This window comes from Pelophylax lessonae (assembly GCF_965119305.1).
Source record: "Pelophylax lessonae genome assembly, chromosome: 9".
NCBI lineage: Eukaryota > Metazoa > Chordata > Amphibia > Anura > Ranidae > Pelophylax > Pelophylax lessonae.
Window position 1 is genome coordinate 25,634,237 of NC_138776.1, and position 16,570 is coordinate 25,650,806.

Here is a 16,570-nt window from a genome sequence, read left to right on the forward strand (position 1 = left end):
ATTCTTGGACTTGGTCATTTCGGTTACCGGAAATAAAATCACTACCTCCAATTTTTCAAAACCTACGGACCGGAATGGGTACATTCCATTAGACAGTTGCCATCACCGCACATGGCTCTGCAATATTCCTAAAGGGCAGTTTATGCGCCTAAGACGCAACTGCGCCTCAGATACAGATTTTGCTTCACAGTCAAAGGTTTACTGTGACAGATTTATGCAAAAAGGATATTGCAGAGACAAGCTCGAGGAAGATAGTCATTTTTGTCTATTGCCCCCAAAGTAGTTAAACCTAAGAAGGATGAGATCAGAATAATACTAGACTATAATATCCAGCATAAAAAAATCGAAAAGATTTTTAAGAAACACTGGCCCATCCTTCAACAGGATAAGACCCTGGGAGCAATTATACCTACCAGACCATCGTTTGTGTATAAAAAGGCACCGACTCTCAGGAATCTTTTAGCCCCAGGGGTAGTGGACCCACCTACACAGATTAACAACATACTGTTGCAATATTTGTCAGGTTTTTATGCCTGTGGCAAGTGTGTGGTGTGTAGAACAGCCAAAGGGAACTTGAAACGCAGAAAGGAGTACATAGCAAATGCAACAGGAAGGAACTATGTAATCAAAGACCTGATCACCTGCTCGACTACAGGCGTAGTATACATGCTAGAATGTGACTGCGGCCTGCAGTATGTAGGTAGGACATCAAGGGCCCTAACGACTAGGGTTGCCGAACATGTCCGGAGCATTAAAAAAGGAAAAACCCCCCACAGTGTGACCTAACATTTCAAAAAATTCCACAATAAAGATCCTAGGAATCTGAAGTTTTGGGGCATAGAAAGGGTTCATAAACACTGGAGGGGGGGTAATCTGATCAGGAAACTTAGTCAACGAGAGTCCTTTTGGATATATGAGACTAAAGTGGGGGTGCCTCGAGGTCTGAACGTAGAGTTCGACCTCAATTGTTTTATTTCGGATAGATAAATACAATTCCTGGTTTTAAGGTTTTTTGAGTGTTTTATATTTCATATTTACATGCGTTTTATTCTATGTTTTAATGTAACCCAGACAACAGTGGGACGTCTACAGCTCCATATTTTAAATTATAAAAAAATATTTTTTTAATTTTCTACAAAAGTTTTTTTATCTTCTAATACTGTTACCATTATATGGACATTAGGTCTTGCTAGTGGCGGAGGTATATCTAATAACGTGTACCTATGGTGGGTGCCGGGATATATCATATGAAGAGGACCTCCATCCATAGCCTAATTTTATCCATGCATTTAATACAGGTTTATATTGACATCATGTGAGACATATATGTATATTATGTGTCCTAACATGTTTTTATACAGCCATATTATTATTATTATTATCTTTTTTGTCCAGACTAGAAGGAGATGCATCCGTTTGTGTCTTCTTTTCCTATGCATACCCTGTAGCAGTATTGTTTATGGGAGGTACCATGAACTTCCATTGGTATGATACAGTATTGTTTTTCTGGAAGGGGCGGTCCTCTGATGGCTAACAGGGGCGCTCCCCTCTCTAAACAGAGCGGTGGCGTCCATTGTCGCTATGACGACGAGTGATCCGCCTCCAATAGGACCCGGTCATTGTAGCAGAGAGCGATGAAGGGGCGGTCTCTCGATGTAGAGGATCGTCACTTCCGCTCTAGTGAGGGCGGAAGTACACCACTGCCGTCCGCAGCGGTCTCCGAATACTGGGCAACGTCACTTCCGCCCTAGTGAGGGCGGAAGTACTTATAATAGTCCGGGCATCGGAGCCATCTGCAGTAGTTTCCTAATACAGGGCATTGTTTTCTTCCGCCCAAGTAAGGGCGGAAGTACATGTAATAGTCCAGGCATTGGAGGCTGGCCAATGAGAAGGTCCATTCCGCCTGTCCAATCAATGGACATGGTGGTATATTTTAAGGGGCGACGTTAACACTTACCTTTACATACCGCTGAAGAAGTCCCCATCCATTGGGGGACGATACGCGTCCGGGGGGAAGGTGGAGCAAGCAGACGTCGCCCACTGCTGTCTGGAGATTCGGTGTGGTGCCCACGGGACCTGCCGGCATTACTGTAATTTTACCCTTCTTTCACAAGTAAGAGGCTGTCTTTATTTTATACCCAATAAAGCTTTTGTCAGTATTACGCTATGGGCTTGCCCGGTGTTTTTCCCTGTCTCATGGTTTAAGGGGAGCTGCCGGCTGAAGCTTATCTGTGATCAGTGCAAGGTCCGCTCTGGGAACATTGTGGCGTTTACCTGGTCAATGTGAGGTCTCTTTGGTGGAATACAAGAGGGAGGGACATCCCACCCACCGCCTGTGATAAGGGGAAGATCGCTTCATGATATCTTGATTTTATGCTTATGTCTAATAAGCGTGAGGTGAGAGGCCATTTCACTCGGTGGTGGATTCAAGCACTTAGAGCACCTGTTGATCCTGCCAGAAAGTGTGTTCACCTTTCACCACGGGCTTTTTTGCATGGACTCTCACTGTCAATATTGTACCACGTTCATATTAGGTTTTAGCGCTGCTTTATTGTATTTATATAGTAAAAAAGCAAGAATAAAACCATAGGGGTATAACCATGTAGATGACAGGAACCTGAGCTCGATATATTTCGGAAAATAACTTTTTCTTTCTTCAAGGGCGGTTCTCTTTTGAGGTGCTCTAACAACGAAATAACAGCATAATTACAACACTATACATCATAACAGCAATTACTTTTGCATTTCAAACATAATGTACATATAAATAGCGTTGTACAGACATATAGATCATTATATGTTAGTTTGTAAGCTTGTACATATATATACGTTGAAAAGAGACACTTACATGGTTATGCTTGCAATATGCTATATTGCCTGTTGGACGAGTTAAAAACAAGCCAGTTCACCGTGTTTGTGGATCTGCATTGCTATAATGTATATCCCGCAGGGTCATATATATACCCTAGATATTAGATCAGATGTATCATAGGGTGTGAGTGGACAGTCGTGCCTCCCAACACAGTGTGGCCACCTGAAGTCCCAGAAAATTGGACGCCACAGTATCGGCAGAATAAGCCAACTAAAAGGGGAGATAGAGAATATATGGGGCATATCAGTCATAAAGCATATTCAAGTTCAATAGTAATGTATTTGATAGACACATGTCCCTGATAAGGTCCAATAGATGGTCCATCAGCCAAGAAAATGTCCATAGTTACCTGTCATGCAGGAAAGGAATGCCTCTGAGATGCAACACAAGCTCCGGACAGCACAAAGGCTGAACGGAGTGTGTGCATTGCTTAAATGTTACCTGTGATACGGCGTAATAGTTAGCAGCTGGCGTCCATGGAGAGGGGCTTCCTGGATCACACACGCCAGGACCGCGCCCCCCCCCCCCCCCCCCGGGGGAAGTGAGCATGACGAACGTCATGATGCCGGCGTGGGCGGAAGTGGCGTGTGCGTTCCACCGGCACGGATGCGGAGCCGGAAGTATGAAGATACATCCGGTTTCCGGTTGGTCAGATCGTCTCAAGCCTAGAAGGGGCGGAGACGGATGGTATTGACCAGTGACAGCGAGCGCCAGTAGGCGATCTGTCTACCCGTGCCGGGGTGGACACAGGGGAGGAACCAAGGACTGTGAATCAATTTGTACTGAAATAGTTCAAAATAAATACTATTAAAGCATAATAATTGTGTATCAAATTCCTATAGTGATCAGTTGGTAATTATGACTAAGTGTTTTTGAACTATGCTGCATATCCAACGGGAACAACGGGAACAGCTTGGATTTAACTGATCACAATAAGTATTGGCATATAAACTATAATACATTGTATACCAGATACAGAAAGCATTATATTGTATATGAAACAATGCCATAACAGTGATGATTAGATATTCAGATTTCCATTCCACCTGAGGTGAATCCCTCTAGAAATGGCTTGAATGACATAACCCCATTTAGGCCAGGGGGCTCGGTTGCTCTTAGGGAATGTATCCACCTCAGCTGGAGCTGGAGGAGACTTTTGTTCCAGTCCCCTCCCCTGGGGCTGGGGTGGACACGATCCAAGATTAAGAATTTTATCTTAGGAAATTTACCACCATGGACTAAACCCACATGTCGCCAAGGGGGAGCTCAGGGTCCGATTTTCGCATGCTAGTAATATGGCGATATGCTTGTCGCCAAAACTCCAACTTTATTTTTCCTATATAAAAAAAGGGGGGGGGACTCCCCATTACAGGTTATGCTGGGAGAGGATGATGAAGAACTCTCCCTGTCGCATTCCCTGGTTGAGGAGAGTGAAGGGGAAACCTCCTCAAGGCCAATGCATCCAGACCTGGACATATCCAGGGGTGCGTTTGGCACTGCTCAATTGCAGGATCCTACCTTGGTCAATGCTAGAGAGCAGGTTTCTGTTATTAATGGGGTCCCACAAATACAAGGTGCAGACCAGAGGTTTCCTCATTTTGCATTAAAAGGGAACTTGGTTTATCGAGTGGCTGAAAACCGAAGTAAAACTGTAGAGCAGTTGCTGGTTCCCCAGCCTTATAGGCGGATGCTCCTCGATCTTGCCCCCAACCATGCACTAGGAGGACACCTGGGGGCGTAAAAAACAGAGGCCAGGATAACTGACCGGTTTTACTGGCCAGGGGTAAAGGCCAAGATTAAAAGGTATTGTGCATCTTGTCCGACTTGCCAGTTAACTGCCCCTGTGTCCCATTACAGAGGAAAACTTCCTCTAAGGCCATTGCCAGGGAACTATTTCAAATGTTTTCACAAACTGGGTTCCCCAAAGAAATACTGAAGGACCAGGGCACCCCTTTCATGTCAAAAGTGATGGGGGACTTGTGCAAACTGTTCCAGATTAAGTAGTTACGGACATCCGTTTATCACCCGCAGACCGATGGCCTAGTTGAGAGGTTTAATAAAACCTTAAAGTCCATGTTAAAAAGAGTGGTCCAGAAAGATGGGAAGGATTAAGATATGTTACTCCCGGCCCTGTTGTTTGCCTTCCGGGAGGTTCCACAAGCATCAACGGCTTTCTCACCGTTTGAGTTAGTGTATGGGCGAAGGCCCCGGGGGTTGCTAGACCTAGAACATGGGAAAGTGAGGCTTCCCCACACAAAACCGTGGTAGAGCATATCTCCCAAATGCGAGAGAGAGTGGCTAAGGTAATGCCGTTGGTGAGGGAGCATCTGCAGAAGGCTCAGGATGCCCAAAGAAGGGTGTACAACCGGTCTGCTAAAGTCAGACAATTTCAAATAGGAGACCGGGTGGCCGTCCTAATACCAACGGTGGAGAGCAAGTTCTTTGCCAAGTGGCAAGGTCCGTTTGAGATAGTGGAAAAAGTGGGGGAAGTGAACTACAAGGTACACCAGCCTGGGAAAAGAAAGCCATACCAGATCTACCACATAAATTTGTTGAAACCATGGAGAGACAGAGAACAGGTGTCCGCAGTGGTAGGTGTCCAGTTAGGGGACCCTGCAGGGATTGACATGGTGCAGGTGGCTGCTACCCTGTCTAGGCCCCAAACCCAACAGGCAAAAGAATTTCTGCAAAGAAATAGGGATATATTTTCAGGGTTACCTGGTCTCACCAACATCATCAAGCATGACATTGTAACCGAGCCCAATGAAAAAATCCAGGTAAAGCCATATCGTATCCCAGAAGCTCATAGGGTGGCAGTGTCTGAGGAGGTAAAAAGAATGCTTGAGCTTGATATCATTGAAGAGTCGCAGAGTGAGTGGTCGAGTCCAATCGTGTTGGTGCCTAAACCCAATGGCACTTTTCGCTTCTGCTTCAGACTCCAGAAAGCTGAATGAAGTCTCCAAGTTTGATGCATATCCTATGCCCCGGATAGACGAGCTAATTGAGAGGTTGGGTCCAGCCAGGTATATCACCACGCTTGACCTCACAAAAGGGTACTGGCAGATTCCCCTAACCAAGGAGGCCAGGGAGAAAACAGCCTTCTCTACCCCGGAAGGCCACTTCCAGTACAAAAGGATGCCATTTGGTCTACACTCTGCCCCTGCCACATTCCAACGGGCCATGGATAAAACTTTACGTCCACATCAACGATATGCTTCCGTCTACCTGGATGACATAGTTGTCTTCAGCACTGATTGGGAGTCCCATCTTCCACGAGTTCAGGCAGTTGTAGACTCCTTGAGAAGAGCAGGGTTCACCATCAATCCGGAGAAGTGTGCAATTGGGATGGATGAAGCCAACCTAGGGTACATTGTGGGTAGAGGGCTGGTTAATCCCCAAATGAGTAAGGTAGAAGCCATACAGGACTGTCCCCGTCCTCTAACCAAAAAGCAGGTCAGAGCATTTTTGGGCATAGTTGGCTACTACTGGAGGTTTGTCCCCAACTTTTCCACCATTGCTGCACCATTGGCTGACTTGACCAAAGGTTAAAAAGTCAGTGATGATAAAGTGGAGTGCCAATGCCAAAGAAGCTTTTCAGAAGCTTAAGGCGGCATTGTGCCAGCATCCGGTGCTTGTAGCTCCAGATTTTTCCAAAGATTTTGTAGTGCAGACAAATGCTTCAAGTGAAGGATTAGGAGCGTTCCTCTCTCAAGAGGTCAATGGGGAAGAGCACCCCGTGGTTTTTCTAAGTAGGAAGCTAACGACAGCAGAGAGAAACTATGCGGTGGTGGAGCGGGAGTGTCTTGACATCAAGTGGGCTTTGGACTCCCTACGTTATTTTCTCTTAGGTAGGAGGTTTCGCTTGGTGTCAGACCATGCCCCATTGACTTGGATGAGAAAGAACAAGTACACCAATGCCAGGGTGACAAGGTGGTTCCTTTCTCTTCAGCAGTTTAATTTTGTGGTAAAACACAGACCCGGGAGACAGCATCAGAATGCCGATGCACTCTCCCGAGTCCACTATATGCTATCGAGTGGTGCCTCCAACACCTCCGCGTTGAGGCAGAGGGGGGGGGGATATGTACAGGATGCCAAGGTTGGGTCCTGGACAGTCGCTATATACCTCCTGTATTTGGGTTATGGTCCCTTTAAGGGAAGTTTGTAAATGTTCAGGGGGTCACCCACGTCTGGTGAGAAATTCCTGGGAATAGTAAAAATCAGGAGGACTGACTCGCAGTTCTCTTTGTATTTTAAAAATAGATATTTGGGACCCGGAATTTGGGGGGCTCTGTATACGGGGGGCACCCGTATTCGGGTGGGAAAGAGCCCCCACCTCTGACTAAAAGGGATTCCAGCGCACACAGGGTTAAGACCCTTGAGAAGCAGACCTTAAGAGACAGGAAGCAGCAATAGATGAGGGGGAGGAGGAGTAGTTGGTGGTTGCACCTGTTTGGGAGAGCTGTAAGTCTGCTGGAGTCTGCCAAAAGCTGCTAAGAGGTCTGTAAAGGGCTGTTACAAACCTTGGGGTGAAAACCCATCTACGAAGACTGTATGTGCCTTTTCCTTACTTTGTTCCTTTGTGCTGAAGATAATCGAACTTTTTGTGTTTTATTTGTGTGCTGCTGGAAGCCATGTTTGAGTTTTGCTGAAATAAAGCCTTTTTGTTTATATTTTAAACGGTTGTGCACTCAATCCGTTGGAGCTAGAACCCCCAAACATTACAATATATACAGTGCATTGCGAAAGTATTCGGCCCCCTTGAACTTTTCGACCTTTTGCCACATTTCAGGCTTCAAACATAAAGATATAAAAGTGTCATTTATTGGATATTTCAAACTTTTTTAACAAATAAAAAACTGAAAAATTGGGCGTGCAAAATTATTCAGCCCCTTTACTTTCAGTGCAGCAAACTCTCTCCAGAAGTTCAGTGAGGATATCTGAATGATCCAATGTTGACCTAAATGACTAATGATGATAAATAGAATCCACCTGTGTGTAATCAAGTCTCCGTATAAATGCACCTTCACTGTGATAGTCTCAGAGGTCCGTTTAAAGCGCAGAGAGCATCATGAAGAACAAGGAACACACCAGGCAGGTCCGAGATACTGTTGTGGAGAAATTTAAAGCCGGATTTGGATACAAAAAGATTTCCCAAGCTTTAAACATCCCAAGGAGCACTGTGCAAGCGATGATACTGAAATGGAAGGAGTATCAGACCACTGCTAATCTACAAAAGACCCGGCCGTCCCTCTAAACTTTCAGCTCATACAAGGAGAAGACTGATCAGAGATGCAGCCAAGAGGCCCATGATCACTCTGGATGAACTGCAGAGATCTACAGCTGAGGTGGGAGACTCTGTCCATAGGACAACAATCAGTCGTATACTGCACAAATCTGGCCTTTATGGAAGAGTGGCAAGAAGAAAGCCACTTATATTGGGACTTCTTCAGTGTCCCCGCTGAAGAAGTCACACCCATTGACGCAACGCGTACGGGGGAGGAGCTGTGACGTCACCCGCGACGCTCCTAAGGGATCGGACATCGAGCACACTGCGTGTACTGTTCATGTTTATCTGCTGATCTTTATGCACTTGGAAAGTGCCTTATTTGTAAGTAAACTGATTTTATCCTACAATAAATGTTGTTTATACGGAGAGCACTAGATGTCCCTATTCTCTTTTTTGGTGGAATGCACAACTGTTGAGCTATCTTGAACTGGAGGCATAGCTTGGGAGATCGGATTAACAGGAGTCCATCTGATATTTTGACACAAAGCGCAATGACCTTATAGGTCAAGTAATGGAGGTGAGAGGCTAGCACTAACTCTGGTGATGGAGTCACGAATGAAATGGTGCATTCTTCATCCTTTAAAGCACGGGTCTTCTTAAATCTTTATGCTTGGCTTTGTGAAGTTTCAAGGACTTCCTTTTTGCATCCATGTTTATATATTTATTGCCTTGGATTACTTTTAGTATATTTATTACTTTTAGGAATTTTATGTGAATTTTATATCTTTTTAGCGCTGCACCCTCTTTGTATTATCTGTTCCTTTCTAAACACACGAAAAATGAAAAATAGAAATACTGCCAATTCCAAGCAAAGTTTCTTTATCTAGTAGCAGGGAATACCTACAGATACACAATAAAATATACATTTTTTGAACTATATAGGATGCCCTATTTTCATAATGTTTACAGTTTGTAACTTTTCTATGACAGTCAGTCTGATGTTTTTATTCATGATTTAAATAAAGTTTTTGAATTTTATGTTCATGTGTGCTCACTTCAACAAACCCATACCCTTCAAAGTCTGATCACAATAGACCCACTGTAGTTATCTGGTCCTAAAATTATTTATACAGTGAGGCCTTTTTTTTTTTTTCTTTTTCTCATTCCTATATTTACACGGATGTGGGTATTGGGTTTGTGTCTTAGGTCATTTGCAGTTTCCTAATTTCTATAATAAAATACAAATGTTGTGCAAAATAATTATTTAAATATAAATGCCACGATTCCTGCATCTGAAGAAGGGCTCAGTGGCTCCATACACACAGATAATACTGTCATTATTGTTCACATATTACTCTGCTCACACTGGTTAGTCTTCTCACAGCGCACACAGATTATTTACATCTAGGGGAATTGGGGAGTTCAAGATGAATTGTATTTCCATTTATACATGTGCAGATTTTTTCTTTCTGAATCTGAATTCGGACAAAGTTTTAATTATTCTGAAGTTTTGATGTATCTGAATTTCTGAATTACAATAGTAATGAATTTAAGCAAAACAAAATTTCGTCCAAAATAGCAAATTATCCAAATTCAAATTGAATTTGAAAACCTGTTTGAAATAGAAACACATGGCTGACTATTGCTAATTTCCTTCAAAGACTGGGTGTATGAGAATTTAGCCATGTTATGAAATTTGAATTCTGAAAAACAATAGAATAGACTGAAACAGAATAGAATGGAAAGCAAAGGAAAATTAATAAACAAACTAAGCGAAACAAAGTTAGTAACTTAACAAATCGATCCAAAACTTTTCATTCTGCCCATGTCTATTTTCCATTCACTCTGGAGTAATGAAGTTTGTTTTTGTTTCACTGAATTTTTGCATTTTCTAAACCTTTGCACTAATATCAAGTGACATAAAACATTGGAACAACCACTATTTTATTCTCCAGGGTGCCTGCTTTCAGAAAATATATAATGTTATGGGGGGGGGGGGGGTTATGTAATCTACATTCTTAAAATAATTTTTTTAAACATGTAAACACAAAATCTCAAATGTCTCTGGTCGTGAAGGGCTAAAGTTTTATGGATAAGCATAATGTATAAATAACCCCTATGTGTAAGGCCCTGAGCATTTTCATCTTGTAAAATGCTAATCTCTGAAGCTCCATAACGCCCAACAAGTAAAATCCCATTCATTTCAATGGCCCCTGTTCACATCTGAGCGTTCTGTCGCCTGAAGCAAAACGTCTGAAGCTCCAAAAAGTACATGAGCTCTTTTTTTTTGGCAGATTACAGGTGTTTTTGGCCCCATAGACTTAACATAACAGAAATGCCTGACTTGAGCAGAAAAACGTAAAAACATCTGTAAAATGCTCAAATAGCAGCTCTTCACCCCTAATTTCCTCTCCCTCTTCTCCCCTCCCCCTAGTGCTTTATATTGGCTAAACAAAAATCCCTGAAGCTGTAAAACGTGTGTAATACACTTCTAAAATGCTTTAAAAAAGAAAAAAAAAAAATGCCAGTTAATTGATACGCTCGGGTGTGAATAGACCCTTAAAGAGGTTGTAAACCTCAAAAAAAAAAAAAAACTAAACCTCAAAAAAAAAACTAAAATAAATAAAAACCTGAAAGACAAAGGCATAATGAGCTAGTATGCATCGCAATACGTATGAAATACTTACCTTAGGATGAAAGCCTCCGCAGCGCCGCCCGCACACCGCTTACACGGCCGACATGTTAACCCGTCTTCCTTCTGGGTTGGCGTCCTCCGGCCATCCAAATGGCTGGAGCCGAGATGACGTCACTCCCACGCATGTGCATGGAAGCCGCCGTTCACGGCACAGGGCTCTGAAGGAACGGCACAGGAGGCCTTTCCTTCAGAGAATCAGTGATGTCACTGGCTGCATGCAAAGTAAAATTCTCCTAAACGGTGCAAGTTTAGGAGATATTTACAGTACCTATAGGTAAGCCTTGTCATAGGCTTACATACATTGCCGGCGCTACCTGTAAGGCGACCTAGGCAGCTGCCTAGGGCGCAACTAAGCAGGGGGCACCGGCATCCTGCACCCGGAATCAGTAATGGACTGGCTGCCGGCCGGTGCGGCACTCCTTATGCCGTGCCGCCTGAGCACTAAAGCAAGCCACACTATGTGAGGACCTCCAGCATTGCCGAAGTCACCATAGGAAGAAAGCACTGAATAATGCTTTCCTATGGGGAGGCCAAATGCACGTGCGCCGCCATTGTCGAGCATGCGCATTAGGTCTACCCCCCTGGCTGACGTCAGCAGGGGAGGGGAGTAGGCGGAGCCTGACCCAGCACCGAGGTAAGTCACTGAAGGGGTTTTAACCCCTTTAGCAACTTGGGAAGGGGGGTGGGAGGGAGAGGGGCACTACAGGGTCCTGCAGTGCCAGGAAAACAAATATGTTTTCCAGGGGGTGGCAATTTTTTATTTTGCCTAGGGCAGCAAAAATCCTTGCACCGGCCCTGCTTACATATAGGTACAAGTTACAGAGGAAGATTTACTTCCTCTTTAAGCACCACCGGAATAGATTCCAGTTCAGTACTATGGTCTAAGTAGTTTTTATGGTAAAATAATGTCTGTTATTTTAATAGATTGTCTTTATGTGTTGTAGAACTTTTTAAATCTCCTGAAACATAACAGCTACTGGATTGGACTGAGCAGGACACAAGATAACTCAAGCTGGGTCTGGACCAATGGAAGATTCTACTCAGAAACATTGTAAGTTTAACTCCTAAAATGTAAAGCTCAGCTTCACCTAAAACCAATATTTCAGTTTTGGTTCTACATTGTTCTATTGACTTTCCCTCCCCCCCCCCTCCTTTTTATTTCATAAAGACCCCAGTGGAAACTTTCTTTGCAGTAGTTTGAAATGTGTGCCAAGACTTTACTTAAAGCGTAACTCCACTTTTGTTGAGAAAAAAAAACATTCCCCTCTGGCTGATCTCTGTACATTGCAGGGATTTTACCAAACTTTGTTGCAGATTCCTACCTTTTGTTATTCTGAAGAAATCATTGTTTGTTCCTCTGTGCTGAGTGGGTCAAATGGGAGTGGTTTCATAATTATCTATCAGCTGTGGCAGCTGCAGGGCTCTAATGAGGAAAGCCGCTGGGCCTGCATCCCTTTAGACGTGTTCCTATTGGGAGTATCTCACCAAAAATGAAATTTTTGTTGCAGGGGATGCCAGAAATCTGACTTGTATCTTAGTGCAGACTTCTGGGAAAATTGGTGAGCCAATCACACAAGCAGGAAATGATGTTTCTGGGGGTGTGGTCAGTATACATTCTGTGTACAGAACAGCTCCAGGCGGCCATGTTGCATTGCATTTTCACAAAATTACAACAGCTGCAGATTAAAAGGAAAGGTCATTTTTAATAACATTCATTTACAATATGATTTGTGTCGCAATTGTATACGCTATATTGTTTTTTTTTCTGTATTTGCTATTTTTTTCCTCACGAAAGTGGAGTTACCCTTTAACTTCTCCAGTGCATTACTAAGTGATCAGGGGGTCCAGTACAAAGTCATTATTATCAGACCTACTGGTCCCAGTTTGGCTCTGCTAAATGGAGAGCGGCTTTGTATGCCTTCCAATCACAGGGCTACTATTATGATTGTTTGGAGATCATACAATTAGGATTGCACATGGTTTATCCAAAATCTGTTGTTGTCATGAACATTTATTAGCTCTGCATTATCAGAGTTGGATCTATATTCTATGAGCTCTAAAAAAAGACTTCCTTCAGCAAAGCAGATTACAATGAACAGGTAAACGTGTGAACAAAGCACCACACCTGCTGGTTTTATATGAACATACAAAATATTCATACGCTACGTTTCACCTGACATAAAAAAATATATACTTTTAAAATTTGTATTTATTAGTCCTGACTATAAAAGGTGTAGAAAGAAAATTATATATGGAAAAACCATTATATACAGTATGTGATCATTATCTAATAACGGCAAACTTTTTACTTATTATTATGTTTTGTTCTTTGTTTTCAGATTTAATATTTCTAGAAAGCCACTAGTCCCTGGTAAATCAGAGCATGTTTATCTGGATGACAAAGGTTTTAAAAGCGATGGTGAAAGATATAAAAAGAAATGGATTTGCAGCTGGAAATTTTTTAGATCATCCTCCCTAGCACACAGAGATAATAACAATAATAATAATAATAATAATATTATTATTATTAATAATAATAATTATTATTAAGGATTAAAAATTAAGAAGAAAAAGTATAATGTATAAGTATAATATTAACAATGTCATACAGTAAAAAGGATCTAGTGCTCTGTTTTGAATCTAATGGTTTATTGCAACATATAATCGTATATTCACAAATGATACACTGTCAGTCAGTGCAAGATGAAAGCAGCATGAAAATCAGCAATACAGCGTGGTGGCCGTGGGTGATGTCATAACTACTCCCCCCCGTATGCGTTTTGTCTATAGGCGGGGCTTCATCAGCGGGGTCAGCGAAGCCTCTTGGTGGATGGGATGTATCTTCACGGGTCTCCAGTACATGAAGATAACTTCCATCTCTTTCCACTCAAGGCTCCTCTTCCTCTTTTAAGCAGAGATGTATAGTAACGAAGTAGAACTACTTAAGTACTGTACTTAAGTACCGAAATGCGGTATCTGTACTTTCCTAGAGTAGAATTTTTTTCTCCTACTTCTACTTTTACTTCACTACATTTTTTCGATGATTTCGATACTTCTACTCTGATATTTTTTTTTTTGTGCTGCATCGTTACTCGTTACTTTTCTCTGCCTTTCCCTTTTTTCTTTTTTGTTTGGTTTCCCTCCTTACTGCTCTCTCCTACTCTTTCAATTATCCTCCCTATTCTGCCTTCCCCCCCTCCCCTCCCCTTTTCTATAGGAAGGAAAAGGTAAAGATACCCCCCTTTTTCATGTGCGGCAGCCTTCGGCCACTCCGCTCCTTGTCTCCATTCGCTGACGTCTCAGCGCTGGGAGGCGGGGATTCCGGCGGCCGCACAGTAGAGGCACGTGCGCATGCGCAGTGCGATCGAGGCACTGGCGGCCATCTTGGTTAAGGGAAACATGGGGGGTCTCTGATGTAAGGGGGGGCTTTGTGTGGGCGGTCTCTGATGTAAGGGGGCTCTGTGTGGGGGGTCTCTGATATAAGGGGGGTCTCTGATGTAAGGGGGGCTCTGTGTGGAAGGGCTCTGATGTCAGGGGAGCTCTGTGTGGAGGGGCTCTGATGTAGGGGGAGCTCTGTGGGGGGCTCTATGGGGGGGCTCTGTGGGGATGGTCTCTGATGTAAGGGGGCGCTGTGTGGGGGGTCTTTGATGTAAGGGGGCTCTGTGTGGGGGGTCTCTGGTGTAAGGGGGCTCTGTGTGGGGGGTCTCTGATGTAAGGGGGCTCTGTGTGGGGGTCTCTGATGTAAGGGGTCTCTGTGTGGGGGGTCTCTGATGTGTGGGGGTCTCTGATGTGGGGGGGTCTCTGATGTAAGGGGGACTCTGTGTCGGAGAGCTCTGATGTGGGGGGCTCTGATGTAAGGGGAGCTCTGTGTGGAGGGGCTCTGATATAGGGGGAGCTCTGTGGGGGGCTCTATGGGGGGGGCTCTGATGTAAGGGGGGCTCTGTGGGGATGATCTCTGATGTAAGGGGGCTCTGTGTTGGGGTCTCTGGATGTAAGGGGGGCTTTGTGTGGGGGGTCTTTGATGTAAGGGGGCTCTGTGTGGGGGGTCTTTGATGTAAGGGGGTGCTGTGTGGGGGGTCTTTGATGTAAGAGGGCTCTGTGTGGGGGGTCTCTGGTGTAAAAGGGGTCTGTGTGGGGGGTCTCTGATGTAAGGGGTATCTGTGTGGGGGGTCTCTGATGTGTGGGGGTCTCTGATGTAAGGGGGCTCTGTGTGGGAGGGCTCTGATGTGGGGGGCTCTGATGTAAGGGGAGCTCTGTGTGGAGGGGCTCTGATGTAAGGGGAGCTCTATGGGGGGGCTCTGATGTAAGGGGGGCTCTGTGGGGATGGTCTCTGATGTAAGGGGGCTCTGTGTTGGGGTCTCTGATGTAAGGGGGGCTTTGTGTGAGGGGTCTCTAAAGTAAGGGGGCTTTGTGTGGGGATGGTCTCTGATGTAAGGGGGCTCTGTGTTGGGGTCTCTGATGTAAGGGGGGCTTTGTGTGAGGGGCTCTGATGTAAGGGGGCTCTGTGGGGGGGTCTCTGATGTAAGGGGAGCTCTGTGTGGGGGGGGGTCTCTGATGTAAAGGGGGCTCTGTATGGGGGTCTCTGATGTAAGGGGGCTCTGTGTGGGGGGTCTTTGTAAGGGGGGCTCTGTGTGGGGGGTCTCTGATTTAAAGGGGGCTCTTTGTGGGGGCTGGGGGGTCTCTTCTGTAAGGGTGCTCTGTGTGTGGGGTCTCTGATGTAAGTGGGGCCTCTGTGGGGGGTTTCTGTTGTAAGGGGGCTCCGTTGGGTGGTTTCTGTTGTAAGGGGGGCTCCGTTGGGGGGTCTCTGATGTAAGGGGGGGTCTCTAATGTAAGGGGGGCTAAGTTTTTTAGTGATCATAAAAAAGAAAAGTGTAGTGATCACAAAAAAAGAAAAGTCAAATGAAGTGCAAAAAAAGTGCAAGAAAAAATGTGCAGGGCGCTGGTGGGGGCGCCACAGGATCAGCTCGCACAGGTCGCTTGAACACCTAAGGCCGGCCCTGGTTGGGAGGATCTTTCCCATTAACAGCAGATATGAAATTATATTCATCATGTTTTGTCACATATATATATTTGAAGATTCACAATATTTTGAACTTTTTATTGACTTTGATTTCATACACTCTTCCTTTATTTCATTATTGGAATATATTGTTGTATATCACATTGGTTTATATATGATTTTGCGCACCAATAAGCTGTGGAGAAAAACAAAACAGGCAGGGAAGAGAAGGAGGGATGCTTTAAAAGGGGAAGGGAGGGACGTACTTTATCTGTTTTTTGTTTACAAAAAGTTACAGCCAAAGGAATTGTGATTGTCCTTTAGGTTAATCATTTGAATAAATCATTTGAAATAATAAAAAACAATATTATGTTCAAACTTTTGACTTCTTTCTTTAATAACTACATAACACAGTACTTCTACTTCTACTTTCAGTACTTGAGTAGAATTTTTTTTTCAAAACTACTGGTACTTTTTACTTTTAGTACTTAAAGCGGAGTTCCGGGCAGAGAAACGATTTTTTTCTGAACATACCCCCGGGACAGTCAGGGCTAGCACATTCCACAATGGCTAGCCTCTGATCTGTCCCGGTTCGCACTTACCTGTAAGAAGAAATACTTACTTAGAAATTTTCTTCCACAGCGTTTCCATCTCGGTTGTGGGCAGCTGAAGCCGGCGCGGTCCTCTTCTCTGTCTTCTTCCGCGTCTTCGTGTCCCAGAATGCACTGCACCGGCCCCTCTCGTCACTTCCGGTGCGGCGCCGCATTCCTAACCAGC

At 44.2% G+C, this 16,570-nt stretch overlaps 2 protein-coding genes across 2 annotated transcripts in view; one reads left to right on the forward strand and one right to left on the reverse strand.

The window, feature by feature from the left end:
* The window catches only part of LOC309564175 (oxidized low-density lipoprotein receptor 1-like), a gene marked incomplete at its 3' end in the record, with an annotated part of 229,649 nt that overhangs the window by 153,804 nt on the left and 59,275 nt on the right, over positions 1 to 16,570 (reverse strand). The window lies entirely within an intron of this gene.
* The window catches only part of LOC309563274 (C-type lectin domain family 2 member D-related protein-like), a gene marked incomplete at both ends in the record, with an annotated part of 90,861 nt that overhangs the window by 73,084 nt on the left and 1,207 nt on the right, over positions 1 to 16,570 (forward strand). The window contains 2 exons of the mRNA XM_082267679.1: positions 11,739 to 11,845; positions 13,134 to 13,213. Coding sequence (XP_082123805.1) covers positions 11,739 to 11,845; positions 13,134 to 13,213 — 187 coding nt within the window. The remainder of the gene's footprint in view (positions 1 to 11,738; positions 11,846 to 13,133; positions 13,214 to 16,570) is intronic.